Here is a 19,535-nt window from a genome sequence, read left to right as displayed (position 1 = left end):
ATTTGAGAATCGTTGCATTACTTGGTGAAACTTTACAACAATAAACACAAGTTATTAAATCTGTAATTGCTTTCTTCGTGTGTGTGTGTGTGTGTGTGTGTGTGTGTGTTTGCTGACTACTGATTACCACTGTTTCATTGTGTTTGCTTTCCTGATATAAAAGATGTAATTAAAATATGTACATGATTAGTAAGTGATTAGATAAAGACTAAACATTATTTTCTGCTCTGATAAAACTCTAAATATTCTCTTGCTGGTTCCTATAACCTTCACATACAATATATTCTGAAATGCAAATTATGACCACAATTTAATGGATGTTCACATTTCTGATAAACAATTAACTGCAAAATGCACAAGGCAACACAAGACACACACACACACAGAAACACACACAGACTGAAACAGCTTCAGTAAACATTAACTGCACAGCAGCAGTGTTCTTAATAATCCTTAATCTTACCAGTTAGAGACTTTACACCTTACTGTAAGAATCCAAACTTGTCTCCTGTTTCTTTATTTTTCATGTTCCCTTACAAAATGTCTGTGTCTCTGTGCGAGCACCCTTAATTGATCCAGATAACTGCTTGGTTGATGGAAACAATGGTACTGGGTGGGAACCATGGTGGTCATTAGTGACTTAATGGGAAACCATAGGTGCGGCCTGAAGTACCCTGCGAAGTACACTACACAGAGTGTTCAGCCATGTTAAGTGTGATTCTAAACTGCAGGGAGGGAAATGTGTAGGGAACAACTGAACAAGGGCTCTTAATGGGAGTTAAACATTACCCATAAGCCATTGCATCTCAGTGGAGCATGAAAAAAATGTAGCACAAAAAATGATTTATTTATTTATCATTATTATTGAAGTCGACGTCATAATAATTATGACGCAATAATTAAAACATTTTATTTAAATCAAGAGATCCGTAGTATTATGTAGGCTAATAATGTGTAAAAAAATATCCATACATGTATAATAATAATAATAATAATCAATAATTTATTTGCAAGTTATACATGTTTTAATAGCATGTTTTATAATAGTATATTTTATAATTTTTTTTATTATAAATTATCCGAGATGCTTATGTTACCATGGTAATTCACAGAGTTTTGTCCACGGAAGTTCCCTTCACAGACATTCCCTCCAAATGGAGCAGGGCGTATGGAGCACCCTGTCAAGTGCACTTGGGAATGGAACGCAGCCCATGATAGTTAATGACTGGTTGATGGGAAATGATCATGAGTGTTTAGTTTATTAGGAACAATAGTGCTCAGTGATTTGTGTATCACCATAATCTCCCCTTCAACCAATCAGCCATAACATTATGATCACCCACCTAATATTGAGTAAGTTCCCATTCTACAACCAAAACACTAATGTGCTGTGTGTCCTGACATCTTTCTATAGGAACCAGCATTAACCCTTTCCGTCAATTTCACTACACTAGCTCTTCTATTGGATCGGACTACATGGGCCAGCCTTCACACTTCATGTGCTTCAGTGAGCCTTGGCTTCCCATCACACCATCATGGGTTCATCATGGGTGACAAGAGCTGCGGTTTTGGAGTTGCTCTGACCCAGTTGTCTAGCCGTCCCAATTTGGTCCTTCTCACAAAAACTACATTTTCAATATATCTTGTTCCAACTGCAGCTCATGTGGAATGTTCCTTGTCTTCATTGGTCACGACATACTAAAAGTGATCCAGGAATGGAAAAACGGTGAACTGGTGACAGGGTAATGTGTGGCCGAGGCTATCTGATGCACATGGAAGTGAAGTGTAGTCCGATCCAATTGAAAAGCTAGTGTAGATCAAGTTGCTAAAAAGATTAATGCTGGTTCTCATGGAACAATGTCAGAATATTCATGCACTGCATCACTGTTTTGGTTGCAGAAGGGGAACCTACTGAATACTGGGCATGTGGTCATATTATGGCTGATCAGTGTATCGGTTTGCTTGATGGGAACAATGGTGATCAGTGATGGATGAATGGCAAACCATGGTGGAAACCAGTCATAGGTCAGTGGGAACATTGGTTTGCACCAGCACAACTTTCTCAACCTTTATACACCGATACGAGTCGAGTGAACCTGTCCTGATGAGAACCTGATGTGAGCTGTAGAGCTACACCGAGTACAGGACAGCTACAAACAGGCTTTTGGTTACTGTTAAGTAAGTTACTGAGGAGTACAGACTTTCGCAACAAAGACTTTAAACTGTCAACGCCGGGGCTGCCCTTAAAGTGTCCCCCTCCTTCCTACACACATCCTTTTCACATTGTAGGTAAGAGGAGTTTATGGGCACAGAGATTAGCAGCGAGCACAGACTGACCCAGGATGTTTCTTACACGCGGAGTCTTTAAGGACCTGAACTGGCCCACAAGTCACACTGTTCTAGCTTTCCTGAAGTATCTGTTTTTATTTCTAAATTATCTCAAGTTATACAAACCACAATGCTCTTCCTTTCTAAGAAACAACATCTCATTACCATTAGCCATCCTCTTTGTGATCACTTTTTGGAAAAATAATGACTAAAATGAAAAATAATCAAACAGCCTTCTGATAGTTTTTTTCCTTTTTTTATATATATATATATATATATATATTTTTTAAGGATTAAACGTTTACAAAAAAGAACTCGGAAAATGAGAAAGATGTTGGAGAAAATACGATCAAGAGCAATGGAATTTACAAATGAGAGCAAAAGTTTGCACACCCCTAAATCCTTAATGGAAGGAAATGTTTCAAATAAATCAAAAAGTCAAAAAGAATAACATTTTGGGTGAAAGTTTTGTCAGGTTTCCAAGAATTATTTAGAAGACAAGAGTATATTTATTTACTTTTTTACTGTTAATATCTTATTGTATACTTTTTGCATATTTTCCTTTCTTGTGGTTATAAGAGTGGGTGAACATTTGTACAACGTTAACTTCTTGCCTTCATTCCATCCTAAGGGTGTGCAAACTTTCGCACTTTCTCAGACGTACTTTAAAATAAGATACTGTCCAGCAGTGTCGAGTCCGAATCCTGTTGTTACATGTGTGTGTTACATATGATCGGTTCACAGTGTGTGTGTGTGTCTGTGGCGTGACGGCCTGTGTGGAGGAGCGATGGAGTTGAGGTGATGTTCAGACTTCTTCTTGTTGCTGCTCAGCTGCTGTCGGAGCTCCCGGAGCTCGCGTTCGTAACGCCGACTTGTTTTACGCTCTTTGCGCAGCGAGCGCTTCAGCTTCCCCACACGATCTTTCAGCTTCTGGTTCTTCTTGTCCAGTTCAGTGACGCGCTCCTGCAGACGGCCCGCACGATCCTCTTCCTCAAACAGGGCCTGCTGCACGGATGAGCACAGCAACTGAAATACAGAGAGAGGGAGAAATGATTAGAATGCATGGTGGTGTGCATCAGCAGCAGCGGTTCTGTAAGCCTCGTTACTTCCTCTTAGCTACTGCTTTTTATTTTACACAATGTGATGATGAGATCATGCAGCAAGCAGTGTTTTACCGGCTTATATGGGCTTAACAGTACAAAAGCTCTTTTATTACACTAAACGTCTAAACTAACTAAGAGCATCTGCTGTACTCTTTGGCCATGTTGCTCTGAATGTGGCTTTTAGTCATCCTTTATTTCTAACTAGCCTCTAGTCTCTGCTGTTGGCCGGAAAGGAGTTTCTAGGAATAGTTAGAAAGAATACAGCTAAAAAAATAATCTGATGAGCTTCTATTTATTTATATAGATAAAATAAATATATAACAGAAGTGTAAAACACAATCAGTTTTGCACCTGACTTTGAATTCTGTGTTGTTTGTTAGTTTACATTTAGGCATTTGGCAGACGCTCTTATCCAGAGCGACTTACATTTTTATCTCATTGTACATCTGAGTAGTTGAGGGTTAAGGGCCTTGCTCAAGGGCCCAACAGTGGCAACTTGGTGGTCGTGGGATTTGAACCTGGGACCTTCTGAACTGTAGTACAATGCCTTATCCAGACCATAAAGTGTGTTCAATCTCTTTTTAGATTTCGAAATAATAGTTTAGATCAAAAATTGAAAAAATTAAAGACCAAAGCCATGAAAATTAGAAAATGAAAAATTAAAATTAAAGACTAAAGAGTCCAGTTTTTCCGAAAGCCTTATCTGTCTAATGTTCCGTTTAATCATTTTAATCCAGACACTGTGCATACTTAAGGATTTTCTTACATTTCATCCGAGCAGAAGAAAGAGGACGGGAGTAAAAGACGTGATTGAGGGAAAGAAAACGACAGCCTTAGAGGAAACAGCCACCTGCTGGAGACGTGTCCTGCTGTTTAAACAGAAAAGCCGCTGCTGGAACAATAAACAGCGACTGTTCTCTGTGGGTGCGTTCTGGCTTAACAACACACAGAAATGCTGAATGACCGGTACACAAACACAATGGAAAAATATACAGTTATCTTCATAATTGTTTTTGTAAGATAAGGATTTGGATTACCAATAATTTCACCACACATATTTTTGGAGAAAAAATAAAATAAAAATAAAATAAAATAAATAAAAATCGAGTGCGAGAGAGTGATCAGTTTGTTAGAGTAAAGGTTCAGCTGTGTGAGGGAAATTGTAATCACTGTGTGTATTGTTTATTTTGATACACTCATCTTTGCCCGTTCTCTTCGGGGGTGCCAATAATTTCGGAGCCGTCTCTCTGGCTCCCGAGGCTAGGCAGCTGGTCAGAATACGCAAATGTGTCGCAAGACGCTTCTGGTGGTCATGTTTTTGTCACAGCCTGCGCTCGACAAACACCCTATTACTTATTTCTCTTAATGAATCAGCGTCTCCTCCCACTGTTTGTTTGTGTGTGTGTGTGTGTGTGTGTGTGCTTTCTAGCCCATTTCACAAGCCAAACACAGCCTGCTATGTTCAGTGGTCCAAGCTGTGAGGAAAACACATCTGACGTACCCACAGGACTCTGGAACAGACGGAGGGAAAGAGCAACAGGAAGGAGAATGATGAAGGCACAAATGGCTGGTTTTGGAAAGACAGAAATCACTGTGACGGATCCAAGACTGCTCCATCCATCTCAAGTAGAAAGGGGACCGATGAAACGAGGAAGAAGTCATAAGAAATAGAGTTACCACGGCAACAATGGATTCCCTGGAACCTGGGAGCAAAATGATTATTTTTTTCATTCATCGTCTTTATCGCCTTATACATAATCACGGGGAGCCTGGACAGGGTGGCAATCCATGGCAGGGCGCACACACACACAAACACACACTTGGAGCAACTGGGGACACAGATTAACCTAATCCGCATGTCTTTGGACTGTGGGAGGAAACCAGAGTGCCCATCAAGCACAGGGAGCACATGCAAACTCCCTTAGAATTAATTTTACTATGTTTTTATACTACGCTTTTACTGTTTCAGGGTGCAAATAATTTTGGCATGGTTTAAAAGAGAAAGTTTCTCAAAAAGTAGTCTACTTTAAAGATAAGTAAGTGGGTTTATCCAGTCTTTTTAGAGGTAATTTTAAATACGAACGGTTTAACAAATTGCCACCCACTCACTTTTTATCTTTAGAGGTCAAAATAGGGCAGAATTTTCCTTTATTTCTTTCTTTACTTTTTACTTCCTCCTCTGCAAGCAAAACAGTCTTATCATCTCTCCAGTTCAGATTATGACGGTCCTACACCGCCCTCTTATTGGGGTTTGAAACAGCTGTGATTGGAGCAGTCTGATTAAAATAAAGTCATATCACCATTTGACTTTCAACAGTTTAAAACTGACAAACATGTCATATGATGCGTAGCCTACATTGTGGCTTTCTGTGTTGTAACAATGACGTCACGTGCTTTCCTACGAGCAGTCCTTATCATCGCTAAAAGTAAGAGTAGGAAACTTTATAAATAAATTTTATGTCCTACTCTGAGCGAGTAATATTACGTTAATAAGGTTAAGGCTTTGAACTACGGTTCAGAAGGTACCAGGTTTAAATCCCATGACCACTAAGCTGTCCCTGTTGGGCCCTTGAGCAAGGCCCTTAACCCTCAACTGTTCAGATGTTTAATGAGATAAAAATGTAAGTCGATCTGGATAAGGGTGTCTGCCAAATGTAAGTGATTCCGTGACGATTAGTAAATACAGGCCAAATTCTTTTAAGGGCTAACCACGCCCTATTTACTCTGGGTCTTCAAACCTAGATGATGATGGCAGAACTGGACGGAGTTGAACAGAACTAGGCGGAGTTTAGGATCGAGCCGGGCGGGGCGGGGGGGGGGGGGCCCTTGATGTATGAGGTCACAATAGGGGAAAAATCGTATTACCTTGTTTAAGCTCCAGCCAAATGCAAAAATGCCAAATGCTGATGTTTCATTTTTTGTAAATAAACATTGCGCAAGTCCATGTGTACGTTATTATTTCTACACGAACACTAACATACTGCGTTAAAACATGAGTCAGACAGTGTGGATTTAATGTTGGCTTGGAAGATTCTACTTTTACACACCACAGAGTGTGTGTGTGTGTGTGTGTGTGTGTGTGTGTGTGTGAGTGTGTGAGAGCGACCCAGGTTGCTGTGTTATTCTGCTAATAGAGCGACTCCTTAAAGCTGCGTCAAACAACCCGTTTCCCACAGGAAGCCTCATCTGCACCACACGACGACCTTCATTATCTCGGTTTTTCCCAGCATGGGTAATCACCTCCACCTGTCTCTAACACACACACATACTGTACACACATACACACCTCCTTGTGCAACAACAGCTCTGAAGTAATCCTGCCTGTAATTTAAATCTCAGGTTTATATTTGAGCATTAGTTTAAACAAGATACTGTTTTTGCTTTCTTTTTTATTTATGAACAGATTAAAATATTTAACAATGAAAGGCGTGTCCTCGTTGCTCTGGTGGGGTTTGTTGTAAGGAGACATTTATTTAACATTTATGTAAGGAGTCTCCAGTATCAGTCTGGAGGACAGAGGACTTTCTGGTTTCTAAATGATAAGATTTTAATGACAAGAGGCTGATAAGGGAACGAACGAGTGTTGATGTGACTTTTTTTTGGACATTTGTTAAATTAGATTTTTATCCGATTAAAGATTTTTATCAAATTAAAATGCATTAAATGTAGCTGTAAATGGATAGAAGGTAAAGTATGATGTATAAGTGTTAAATAAATGTAAAATTCCGGCTGTGGTATAAGGGGAATACAACTTTCACGATACGGCATTATGGGAAAATAAGAGAACTCTAGGTCACATGACACCACCCTGTCATTTCCATGTAAGACCGTATAAATCACCATACCCTCAATACCCTTTACATGTTGTGTGTGTGCTTGCCAATCATTTTGCAACTCTTAAGTCTGCGTTTCTGCTTTTCCAAAAACACCATCTGTTTAAGATCGAGAGAACACCTGTTAGCGTGACCTCGTGTCTCTTCAGGTTATAACCTCCGACCTGTACATGCCTGAGCACAAAAACACACAAACACACGTTACCCCACTACCCCTGACAGGGTGACTGATAGGGCAGAGATGTATCGCTCACTGTTTTCCCCCAAATTACATCTGCAGGCCGTGTGTTAGCGTGAACTCCAGAAAAGCTAAAACTGTGACTTCATGACTTTAATGTAATACTTTTCCCTCAATCTCAACTCACTGCTTCTGTCTCATGTATGTCCAACTGCATTGGATGGATATTCACTTAATTGTAAACAGAATGGAAAACTTGAAACTGCTTTTTCGTGAAGAAGTTAAGCTTTTGAGGTAGCTTATGGGGCAGTGGAGAACATTTCCATGGATTTCTTCAGTTCAAGGCATTGTCTCGATCACCGTGTGATACGTCTAGTCAGAGAAACTGTGGTCATTATAGAGCTTAAAAAGGGAAGTGTAAATACATAGTCCTGCCATGGAAATGGAAAAGGGGTGGCTCAATCGGTAAAGGCTCAGGGTTACTCATCGAAAGGTCGGGAGTTCAAGCCCCAGCACTGCCAAGTTGCTATTGTTGAGCCCTTGAGCAAGACCCTTCACCCCATCTGCTCCTGGCGGTGCTGTATCTGGGCTGACCCTGTCCTCTGACTACATCAACCGAACTGGGATATGTGAAAACATCATTTCACTCTGCTGTAAAGTGCATGTGACTTAACATTAACATAGAGACGTATACGAGTTTGAAATATATGACGTGTACAGTGCATCTACAGTATGCAATTGGTCCTTTTTTATATATTGGATATATACAATCAAATACTGTTAATGCATACACTGATCAGCTGTAACATTAACACCACATAACATCAACACATTAACATTGATTATCAATTTTATACCAGTAAATGATGGGCACCCGAGCTTCACTCGTGCCCACATGGACCAAAGGCCAGCGTGTCGTGTCTCATCCCACAGAAAAGCCTTTTACCAAAATACATATTTCACATAAATGTCCTCCTGCACCTTTTGGAAGTCTTCCACTTTTTTCTCATTCGGGTTTGCTGTCTGTGGTTGTCACACCTATGCTACTGATAAAAGATTAAACTGGATAAAGATTAAAATCACTGCAGTGTTCCTTTAAGATCAAGCGGATTAGTGTCAGAAAGTTGTAGGACATCTTCTCTCAGTCGCCCTGCTGTGCAATAATCCGACTCCTAACCCCAGCAAATCAGCTTTGTGTGTGTGCGTGTGTGTGTGTGTGTGTGTGTTGATCACATGGCCCTGACTTGTACTGGATGTCCAGACGTTCCAGCTGCTATAGAGTTCCTGTATCTCCTGACTGAACTTTCACTCTTTTTCCAAGACTAGTTTATATCTTGTATGCCTGTGGGGATCAGATGCCAACCTGTCTGGCCTGATGTCACAGAAATACCAGTGTTGCACGAACTTCTAACTAAAGTTTAAGAGAAAGGTATCAGGACACTGATACCTTTTCCCTCTTGCATGCTGTGTATGGGGGATTAGCAGGAAAAAAGATAAAGGTTGTTGAACACTAGTGATGGGTCGTTTATGAACGATTCGTTCTTTTTGAACGAGTCTTTAACGTGACTCAGAAGAACAAGTTGTCTCAGAGAGTTGTCCCATCTTCTACTGGACGCAAATGCACAAAGCATCGTAAAAACTCTGTCGGTTATGCACAGGAATGAGTAGTTACCTCAGAGAATGAACGACTCGGACTAGAAGACTCTTGAGAAGAACCGCTCCATTTTGTTTCTTGTGTAATGCACTGCATAGCGTCTACATTGTAATATTATCTTTATTACTGGAACTATGGCCAGAATTTGTGTATGTAGACGTGTTGCATTGAAAATTTTACATTTTATTTTATTTCTGAGTCGCTAAAATGATTCAAACCTTCTATCATTACCAAACATCAAAGCACATCCCAGAAGCTCCGAGAAGCCACCCAAAACCTAGGTGATTTTAGTGGTAATGGTTGTAAAGTTATAGCTGTTATACAACTATAGTTTATATGTGGCTCTCTGTGTATGTTTGTGTGTGTGTGTGTGTGTGTGTGTGTGTGTGTGTGTGTGTGTGTGTTGGGGGTTGTTTTCTAGTGACCAGAACAAGCCCTTAACTACCTCACCAATCCAAACAAAGGAGCGCGTAAGGTGTGTGTGTGTGTGTGTGTGTGTGTGTGTGTGTGTTTGGTGTGGTCACATAAGAACACACTTGGTTAAGAAAGCTATGCATTATTTATTTTCCGTACTAGCACTTCAAATTTTTTGAGCATCAATATTACATCATGTATAGGGTTCATGCATATAGGAATGAAATACACATTTAAAACAGATTCGCTAAATTTTTTTTATCTGATCGCTCAGTCCACTTTAAGACGCCCGAGTCTCTGTATAAATGTGTGCGGGTCATTTCACACACTCGGTATGACTGCTGTATCCGGTGAAGCAGGGAAACAAGTGCATTACATTTAAACACCAGCTGTGTGTCTTGTTGATTTTGCATCTTGCTTGTAATATCTATTAAAATCACCGACTACAGTCGTCACAGTGTTCTGGTCAGTCGTGCTTCTGAGAGACGGACACGTTTACAAGCTCCTGGAGTAATAAATTCATCTTGACTGCATTGGCAACTGTATGTTTATATGGATACTCAACTATCCATTACACCCAACTATAATACTCATCTATACAGATTTATATATAGAGAGAGAAAGAGCATATCAAATAAACCAGGCATCAAGATGCAAGTCATAGAGTTTGGGTTTTCCGGTTAAATGAAAGCAGACACGAGCTCTTTGGATGTGCATTCGTCTGAATATCGGCTAGAGGAAGTGTTACCATATAAGGAATCAGGAAGCACGATAATGCTTATGTCTTATGGCCATAGAGGCATTGGAAAGTCCACATCATATATTAAAACCTTACAGAAGCCAAGCTGCATTATTCATTTTAGTAGACGTTACTGGTATACTAAATATATTCTGTAGCACTTTTAACAGAAATCTGGATGACCATTTGGATCTGTAAGAAACAAGAGACAGAAACCTTTAGAAAAATCAAACGCTTCTGTCTGATGCGAGAGAAGATAAGAGCAGGATAGTTCACAACAAATCTCCAGTATCCATGTAAGCCTCTGAAATGCAAGTGAGACTCGGGTAAAGACTGTTTTTGGAATCAGCATCAGGATGAACCAGGCAGGTCCAGAGGGGGTGGGAGGAGCCGCAGCGGTAAAAAGTGTGTCAGCACCATTAAATCAGGCAGCTTGAGTGCACATCCAGCTCTTAGCAGAATGCAATCCAGACTCCTGACTCACGTAATGACCAGGTGTAAATGCTAATGATCACTCAACATCCTGAGCAGGTTTGGGCCTGCTCCGTCTCGAGGCAACATGGTCAGTTGTTGAAGGTAATCGTTATACGGTACACACACACACACACACACACACGCGCGCGCACGCTTTTTTTAAGACGAATCAGCTCAACAGCACATCTGATTAAAATAATCAGCTTGATAGAAAGCTTTATGTAAACGACATCAAGTTCCCACAAGCCTTCACCCACTGATACGATCAAGAGTTAAAACCCATTAGCTCTCCTGAGGGGTAATCTCTCCAGCCAAACTTTTCATCGTTACAAATCTAGACAAGACTCCACCGACTTTCACAGGAAACTGTCAGGGTTTGACCAGCATATCGACTAGACTACTCCCCAGAGTCCTCTAACTATATTTTGCTCACTCTGAGTCAAAGTTCAACAGAAACAGGTGTAAGGAAGTACAAACAAGAAGACAGGCTGCATCCTTTAAGATCCTTAAGATACCCGAGCGTGTAAAAGATATCAATAGAGGCTGAGACTGTTCATGTTATCATCGCAATTGTCATAAGGGATAAAGCATGCGCAAATTCGGGAAACAAATTCGAATCGATCTTTAATGGAACATAATGCAAAAAACTGACCGTTACAAAAAAAATTCTGTTTTCTTTATTCTCAAAAACAAGCTCCTCACTTTGTCCCTTTAGAACAATGATGGGTTTGCATAAGAAGAATCATGTGTACACTCAAACTACCTCACTTTTACAACCAGGATGATGGAACTAAACTACGTTAATGAGATCCTGCTCTATCATAAAGAGTTTCCGCTTTACAAAAACAAAAAAAAACAAAAAAAATGTTTGAGAGTAGAACAGCAGATCTGTGTGACAGCATGGTGGTGCAGTGGTTAGCACTGTCGCCTTACACCTCCAGGGTCTGGGTTTGATTCCCACCTTGGAGTTTGCATGTTCTCCTCATGAGTGTGTGAGTGTGCACCCTGCGATGGATTGGCACCCTGTCCAGGGTGTTCCCCGCGTGGTGCTCTAGGTATCCTAGGATAGGCTCCAGGCCCCTGTGACCCTGTACACAGGATAAAGCGGTATAGCCGATGAGTGAAGTAGACCTGTTAATATTCTAAAGAATCCTGGAGGAAGTATTTTTACTGCATGCTCCATGGGCCCCTTTGCATCTCTTGTAAATCCAGATTTTTTTCAGTCTGGTCCTCTTAAGGGGGGTTAGGGGCGAGTTAGGAAGCCAGCCTCTATTGCCCCCAATTTGTAGAGCTCCTAATAGCACAAGCAAAGACTTACACATGGACAGACAAGAACTGTCTGCTTCCACACTAATGGGGAATTCCTACTGACCTGCAGACGATTAAAGCTTTTTGACATAAGTATGGCTTGGCAGAGATCGAGAAATGTAACACCAAAGACATTGAGATGTTTATAGACTGTGGAGACAAGTATCTAAGTGTAGACTTATCAGAGATGTTACTTATCATGAGTGATTGTGTTTCTCATTTTGCTTGTTTTTATGTCTTTTTATTCCCAAAACTAATCTGACCTACAGTAGATTAAGCCATCTTATCAACATCTAGTGTTTACTAGGACCACTCTAGTCACTAGTGTATTTACATTTAGGCATTCGGCATTTGCTCTTATCCAGAGCCAGTTTTCTGTCATTGGATAGATCCTTACACTGGTTACTTCGGCTCGGTGGGAGTGATGAACACCAAGTGTGAGATGCTCTGTGGACCATTAAAAAGTTGTGTATAAACCCGAGACAAACCAAAGGCATTTTTGAGAAGGCTTTAATTAAAGAACCCATTATAGAGAGAGACTCCTACCCTATGATCCTCCTGCTGCTCCCAGTCAGGCCTGAGGAGTGTGTGAGCACTGGAGCAGTTCGAGAACTGGAACAGGCTGGAGAACATGCGTTGGTTCTCCTGGGTGTCAGGGAAGATAGCCTCCTGATAGTTAACACTATGTGGAAGGAGGTTATAATTTTCATCCATCCTGTGTGTAAAAGTGTACAGAGAGAGAGGGGGGGGGGTAAGTAGTTAAAATTGTCTTTAGTTTTGTAGTTTCTTTAGTAATTTTTTGCATTTGAATTTTATTTTTAATTCAAAATTCAACAAAAAGCGGCAAAATGTTTAATTCTAGGTTGATCTCAGAGATTCCTTCATTAGTTTAACACTAAACTGAGTATCGATTACACTTGAGGTCAGGTCACATTCAGGGCGCGATTGTTTGGATTTGTGGATAAAATACGACATTAAAGAGAACAGAATAGATGTGTTATCTCTGAGGCTTCATGTACTGTAGATATTTCACTTTCTTTTTACTTGGCTACTAGACATGTAGCCCAAGGGTCAAAAGTGAGCGTTAAATATTAATAGTGCAAGAGTGTGATTAAATTATATTTTTATCATCATATTTAACTTCAAATTTTATTTGTCACACACACAACGATACACAGTATGATATGCAGTAAAATGCTTATACAACTGTTCATGACCTAAAAAAAAATAAAAAAAAATAAAGGAAGAGTAGAGTGGAAAGACAGAAGGATAGAAGGATTTTACTGCCAATTTTAAATGTCAATTTAACAATGTATATTGTCTGTTTTACGGCTTGTGATTGCTGGGTTTTCTAAGTGACTCACAGCTTCAGTGTCTGACAGGGTGCAAACTTTCAAGCAGTTTTAAGTCTCTTTTTTTTCAGAGTTTTTTTGTATTTTTTTTTATAATATAAAAAACTTCTCACTCATATTGAATCACTGTTTCCTTATGTCCGTCTTTATGTAACATTTGTTAGGAAATTGCTTTCAGTTCAGCCTTTGTCACACACATTACTGCACAGTCAAGATATTTATTCTTTGCATATCCCAGCATGTTGTTAGTAGGCTCGGGTTGAAGCTCAGGGTCAGCCATTATACAGTGCACCTGGAGCTCAAACCACCGACCTTCCAATCAGTAACTCAAAGCCCTAACATACTGAGCCACCAGAACATGCAAACTCCATTGTACACAGAACCGAGGTGGGAATCGAACCCGAGACCTGGAGGTGCAAGCTGACAGTGCTAACTACTAAATCCATCAGGTTTGAGGGATTGTGTTTGTGTCTCTTTGGGTTTTCGACATGTTCTCCAGACTTTTCAAAAAACAAGCCAGGGAGTTGGACTGGATTCTCTAAATCATCCCCAGGTGTCCATGACAGCCGGTGATCCCAGGAGACGCTGCAGATCCAATGTGACCCTGACCCGAATAAAGTGCTTACAAAGCTCTCAGAGTAACTGTGTGATTAATAAGTAAATCCTCTCACTCTTTCTTCCCTTAGTCTTTGCATGACATTTGACCTCAAGCAGTCTTTATCTTTTAAATCATTCATCACTTCTTCCACCCTACCTGTCCTGTGATCTCTGTCTGTCTGTCTTTTGGAATCTGACTTTACATGTTATCTTTAAATGACCTTTGACACCTAAATTGCTTTTATCTTTTCAATCATTAATTACTTCCTTCTAGTCTCTCTCTCTCTCTCTCTCTCCCCCTCTCTCTCAAGATTCAAGATGCTTAATTTATTGGCATGACGGATATTTACATTTGTATTTCCAAAGCTAAGAAATAAGTCAGTCGAAGACAGAAGCAGTGAGATATAAAATGAATAATAAATAAAACTTAATAAAACATATAAAAAATAAAAATAATAGTACAAAATAATAATAATAAATAAATGTCTACAGGCATGTCTGCAGTTAAAGAGGATTATAGAAAAAAAAACTGAAAAAGGAAAGCAAGGTTAATAATAATAATAATAATAATAATAACAGTGATCAGTGTGTGTGTGTGCGTCTCTGTGTGCATCTGTCACTTGGTGGCAAGTGTGTGTGTGTGTGTGTGAATGTGTGTGATATGATGTGGTCACTCACTGCCCCTCACTTTCTGGCAGGTGTGTGTGTGTGTGTGTGTGTGTGTGTGTGTGTGTGTGTGTGTGTGTGTGTGTGTGTGTGAATGTGTGTGATATGATGTGGTCACTCACTGCCCCTCACTTTCTGCCAGGTGTGTGTGTGTGTGTGTGTGTGTGTGATATGATGTGATGCAGTCACTCACTGCCCCCCTCACTTGGTGTGTGTGTGTACTGTGCTGCTAGAGTGCATCTCTCTCTCACACACACACACACACACACACACTCTGACTCCTGACCTGAGGAAGAAGATGTAGGAGTAGTTCTCCATCACCGTGTGAGACTGGCAGGACAGGTACCCGAGCCCGGTGAGGTTGAGTCGCGACCCCGCGGGCACCTCCAGCATGCTGCCCCAGGCCTGGTCACACAGCATCTCGAGCTCCGCGGTGTACAGCAGAGCCTCCGCGCGCTCCGAACCGCCCGCGCGCGCGTACTCGTAGGCGTACGGGTGTCCGGCGGCGTAGCTCGCGCGCAGCGGGTAGTAGGGCTCCCGGTACAGAGCCAGCACCCTGGCGTACACGATGATCTCAGCGAGCTCGGCGCGACATCCTTCACTCAGGGGTCTCCAGTCGGTGGGCAGCTGGCAGCCCGAGCCGAGCCCGAGCAGAGTCCAGACACACAGCAGCGCACTGAAGCGCATCCTCTACTGGTGTGGGCTCGCTACACGCCTTCTCTCTCCATCAGGGGGTCGAACCCAAAGTCCACACAAACTCACCAAACTCACACTGGACGGGACCGGTGCGCAAAAGGCGCGCTGCACTTTCCTCTTTCTCTCCCTGTCTGATTTCTCTCGGTGTGTGTGTGTGTGTGTGAACATTAAAAACCTTCTGGTGTCCATCCAACTCCAGGAATCTAGTTTGGGGCCAATCAGATGCTCCTGAAGTTTTCCCCAGCCAATGAGAACACGACCCCCGGGGCTTTTCCCCCCTGCGCGCATCAGACTCTTCATTCCTGCACACACACACACACACTCCAAGATCTACTGCAACTTTTTTTTTTTTTTTTTTTTAATAAAATTAGCTTTAAAAAAAAGTTTCTTCCCTGCAGCTCAAATTCTTCCTTAATTATTATAGCTGCACTTTTTAGATTTCCTCATGGTTGTGGAAAGTGATGTCACCTACTTTTGCTGATGACAAAAATCATTTAAATAAACATAATACACACACAATACTTGTATATGGTCAGAGAATACAATATGTACTTTCAAAATAAAAAACATTTTCTGAATTTGATGTTCAATATTTAATTGTAGCTTAAAAAAAAGAAAGAAAGAAAGAAAGAAAAGGTTCCAAAAATGTTTTGTCATTATGATCATACTTCAAAGTGGGACCATATACTGTATTTCTTTTAATGAAATAAATCTGATTCACACTGCTTATAAATGAAGTTGGTGTTAGTTACTGTTACACAATTCTATATTGAAATACATTTGTTCATTTGAAATTGTTCCTGAGTCAGAAGTCACTAGATAAAGAGCACTGGACAAATGCTAAAGGGTTGTCTCTTCATTTGTTCAGAAATGTCAACCCTAATTTAGCAATTTTATGCAATGTGTTCATTTTCAAAGTTTTACTGGTGTTACGTATTTTATAATTATAGCTGTGAAAAATTGGACATAAAACCTGACTACATCTAATAATGAATAAATTTTAACATAATTGAAAACCATGTGGTCTTACACATGGAAGCCATTTGTAAATAGTTAGGATTTTTCTTCAAATTGTCATTGGTGTTACCAGGAGGAGAATTAACAACAGTGGCTAAATGTATTTTTAAAAAATGCATTAAGCAATACATTTTGTGAATTCATAAAGTTTAAAAATAAGTTAAGTTCTAGGCGTGAAAGAATAAATATATTTAAAGAGATTTTTATAACCCAAATTTCATCTTTTCTGTAGAATGACCCTTATACATGGTGGCCAAAAGTATTAAGACAGAGGTTAATTTAATGTTTTGATGAATTTAAAAAAAGAAAAGAAAAAAGGAATTACAATGATGATGATATAAGAATAACTTGTTGTATCTGGTGTCACTTAGTCAATCCATGCCTGTTTGATTGCTCCCTGAAGATCATGTATGTTTTTTTTTACAATTTACAACCACAGGCCACCTTGGTTTCAGAAAGTTAAAGTCCTGCCACATGTCTGTTCCATCCCTTAACTGAACAAGCTGATTCTAATTAGCACAACTCTACAGCCAGATTGGCTTTAACTGATTAATTAGTGACATCACCTGTTTTGTACACAGGGAAAACTATATATAATACATGGCATATGTAGTTCTAATACTTTTGGACACCACTGTATATTTCACACCAAGACTTCAGTGTGGACATACTGAATTTAGTTTTTGCACATGATTCATTTATTTCCACATTTTAACTGTTTTCAAAAAACCTTCCTCTATTCTATAGACTTTACTCTCATGCAATTCATATGCAGTTTAAAAAGAACATGGTGAAATGCTTCTCACGTGTGATCACATATAACTCATAATCATGTACAAAAATATGACTGGAGTAGAAGTAGAACTAGTAGTAATAGTATGAGTTATAGTAGAAGAAGTAGAACATAAACAAGGCCAAAGAATCACTGACTCAGAGAGTTTTCTGCCAATGCACTCATACTGTTGGTATGTGTACAAATGACAAATAAAATCTCTTGAAACTTGAATCTCTTGAGAAGCAGTAGTAGTATGTATAGTCGTAGTATTACTAGTAGAAACAAAACCACATACACACACCAAAAACAAAAACTTTGATTTGAACAATGAATTTAGAAAACACACACGTGCTTACAGGATTGTAGAAGGTGAGGAACTGTAGACCCACTCAGATCCCGAGCTTCTCCATTTGAGTTCATCACAGGCCGACCCTACAACACACCAGCAAATCCATCTCCGATACCAGCAGGTGATGTGAGCTGTTCCCCGATTGAAAGATAAAAGGCAATTGTTTTTCCAGTACACTGATCTCAAGTCAGCTGCTACAACAGTGTACAGAATGAGTTCAAATACACTACAGGATTTACAGTCCTCTCCAAAAGTACTGGAACAATAAGGCCAATTCTTTTGTTTTTGCTATGATATACATGAATATTGTTAAATACTTTTTGATTGAACCCACCGATTCCTCAAGTAATTCCTTAAGTTTTTGGAACATGTGACAGAGAAGTGTGTCCTCATGGTTTGACTATTTAAACAATACCCTGATAAGCCAACAGGTTTACCAGCACCAGGCAGCTGTTAATAGGAGAAAAACAAGACATTTTATGGCTGAAAAATCCATCTGTGCCTTTGCAGAAATAAGTGTCATGGAGCAGAAAATGTCAGACATGAGCCGAGTGAGATTGCACATCAACATCATTGTTACCATGGTTACTGAGACCCACTTTTTGTGGTTCTTAATAAGTGTCCTCTAACATAAGATTGTCTGTGAAGCACAACAGGTTTTTGAGACAGTACAGGTGTGAGACAGAATATGGTTCAGTTCCTGACGGTGAATACGACTCGGAGGTTATCATACAGCATGTGCCAGGTGAGCGTCAGAGCCAGAGCAGCTAAAGAGCAGAAGGAAGAGAGGAATCACTCAGTGTATATTACCTCGGATTTCTCAAAAATCATTAACTGATTAAAAAAATATAACTGCACATAACGTAACAGTGATGTTAACGAATCATATCTGCGGTTTTAGTAATCATATCTGGTATTTTGAAGAATTGTATCTGTGATGTTAATGGGTCATACTGTATTTGTAATGCTAAAGCAATACAGAAATGCAATGCTCTCTAAATCCCTTCCAGGCAATACAGATCGTTAATCTGTTTAATATTGTACTTCGATTGCTTAGAAATCACTTTTAACAGAAAAAACCTTTGAACAGTATTTAATTTTTTTTCCCTATAATTTGCCTTGTTTTCATTATACTTAACACATTTTTTAAATAAAATTCATGGTGTTAAAGCGAACCTGCAATGCAAAATTGCAAAAATGTACTTAAGTACAGTAACAAAGTAAAATTCTGCCAGATAGACAATGTTTTTGTTAACTAGTGACAGGATCATTGGCACCCAAGGTTCTACAACATTCAAAGAGACCATTGTCAATGTCCTGGTGCCAGACATCACAGCACACCCCTAGAGGTCTTGTGGAGTCATGCTCCAAGAGGACAGAACTGCCCTGTGGCACAAGGTGAACCTACGGAGTACTGGTCCTAATGGTAATGTTTTGCATTTAAATTTTAAGGCTGGTGTATAAATATGCAGTATACTGTCTTTATAGTACTGTGCCAAAGTCTTAGGCACCCACCCACTCACTCACTCATTCATCGTCTACACTGCTTATCCTATGTACAGGGTTGTGGGGGGCTTGGAATCTTTCCCAGGAGACTACGGGCACAAGGCGGGGTACACCCTGGATGGGGTGCCAATCCATCGCAGGGCACACACAAACTTACATCTCCAGGCAATTTGATTTGATCGGTTATCATCAACTGTTCTATCATGCTGTGATGTTACAGTATGCAGCATCATCATTAGTCAGCCTTGGTGCCATTCTCTGAGTGTGTCACAGGCATTCCTCCCCAACTGTAACCACAGCAACAGTGTGTACGCCAGGCCGAGCTCAGAGTTAAAGACTGTATGGGTTGGTGTAACCAAAACATAAAAAAGTTGAAAAAGAATTTAACAGTAGCAAAAACAAGTACGTCGGGCCGAGCTCATAGGTACTGAAACCCTGGGTCAGAGCGTCTACAGCGACAGCGCATATGAACATCGGTGCAGTGTGAGGAGCGGCAGCGATCTGACCACACACTCCATTAGCAGGTAATGTGTTTTTAAACAGCAA

General features: G+C 40.2%; 1 protein-coding gene across 1 annotated transcript; it reads right to left on the bottom strand.

The window, feature by feature from the left end:
• Positions 1-2,648: 2,648 nt before the first annotated feature.
• Positions 2,649-17,580, bottom strand: ccdc3a (coiled-coil domain containing 3a). The gene is made up of 4 exons (XM_053508885.1): positions 17,491-17,580; positions 14,933-15,644; positions 12,578-12,746; positions 2,649-3,354 (listed from the first exon to the last, which is right to left on the bottom strand). The coding sequence occupies exons 2-4, from the start codon at positions 15,331-15,333 to the stop codon at positions 3,067-3,069; spliced, it is 858 nt and encodes a 285-aa protein (XP_053364860.1). The 5' UTR covers positions 15,334-15,644; positions 17,491-17,580; the 3' UTR covers positions 2,649-3,066.
• Positions 17,581-19,535: the final 1,955 nt, after the last annotated feature.

This window comes from Clarias gariepinus, chromosome 12 (assembly GCF_024256425.1).
Source record: "Clarias gariepinus isolate MV-2021 ecotype Netherlands chromosome 12, CGAR_prim_01v2, whole genome shotgun sequence".
Taxonomy (NCBI): Eukaryota; Metazoa; Chordata; class Actinopteri; order Siluriformes; family Clariidae; genus Clarias; species Clarias gariepinus.
This window is presented reverse-complemented; position numbering and strand designations above follow the sequence as displayed.

What these genes read in the sequence shown, in the direction of transcription:
- ccdc3a (XM_053508885.1), bottom strand. Translation starts at nt 15,333, where the DNA reads ATGCGCTTCAGTGCGCTGCTGTGTGTCTGGACTCTGCTCGGGCTCGGC. An exon ending in TCCTACATCTTCTTCCTCAG is followed by an intron (nt 12,747 to 14,932) that starts GTCAGGAGTCAG and finishes TTTTACACACAG; the next exon opens with GATGGATGAAAATTATAACC. An exon ending in AGCAGCAGGAGGATCATAGG is followed by an intron (nt 3,355 to 12,577) that starts GTAGGAGTCTCT and finishes TCTGTATTTCAG; the next exon opens with TTGCTGTGCTCATCCGTGCA.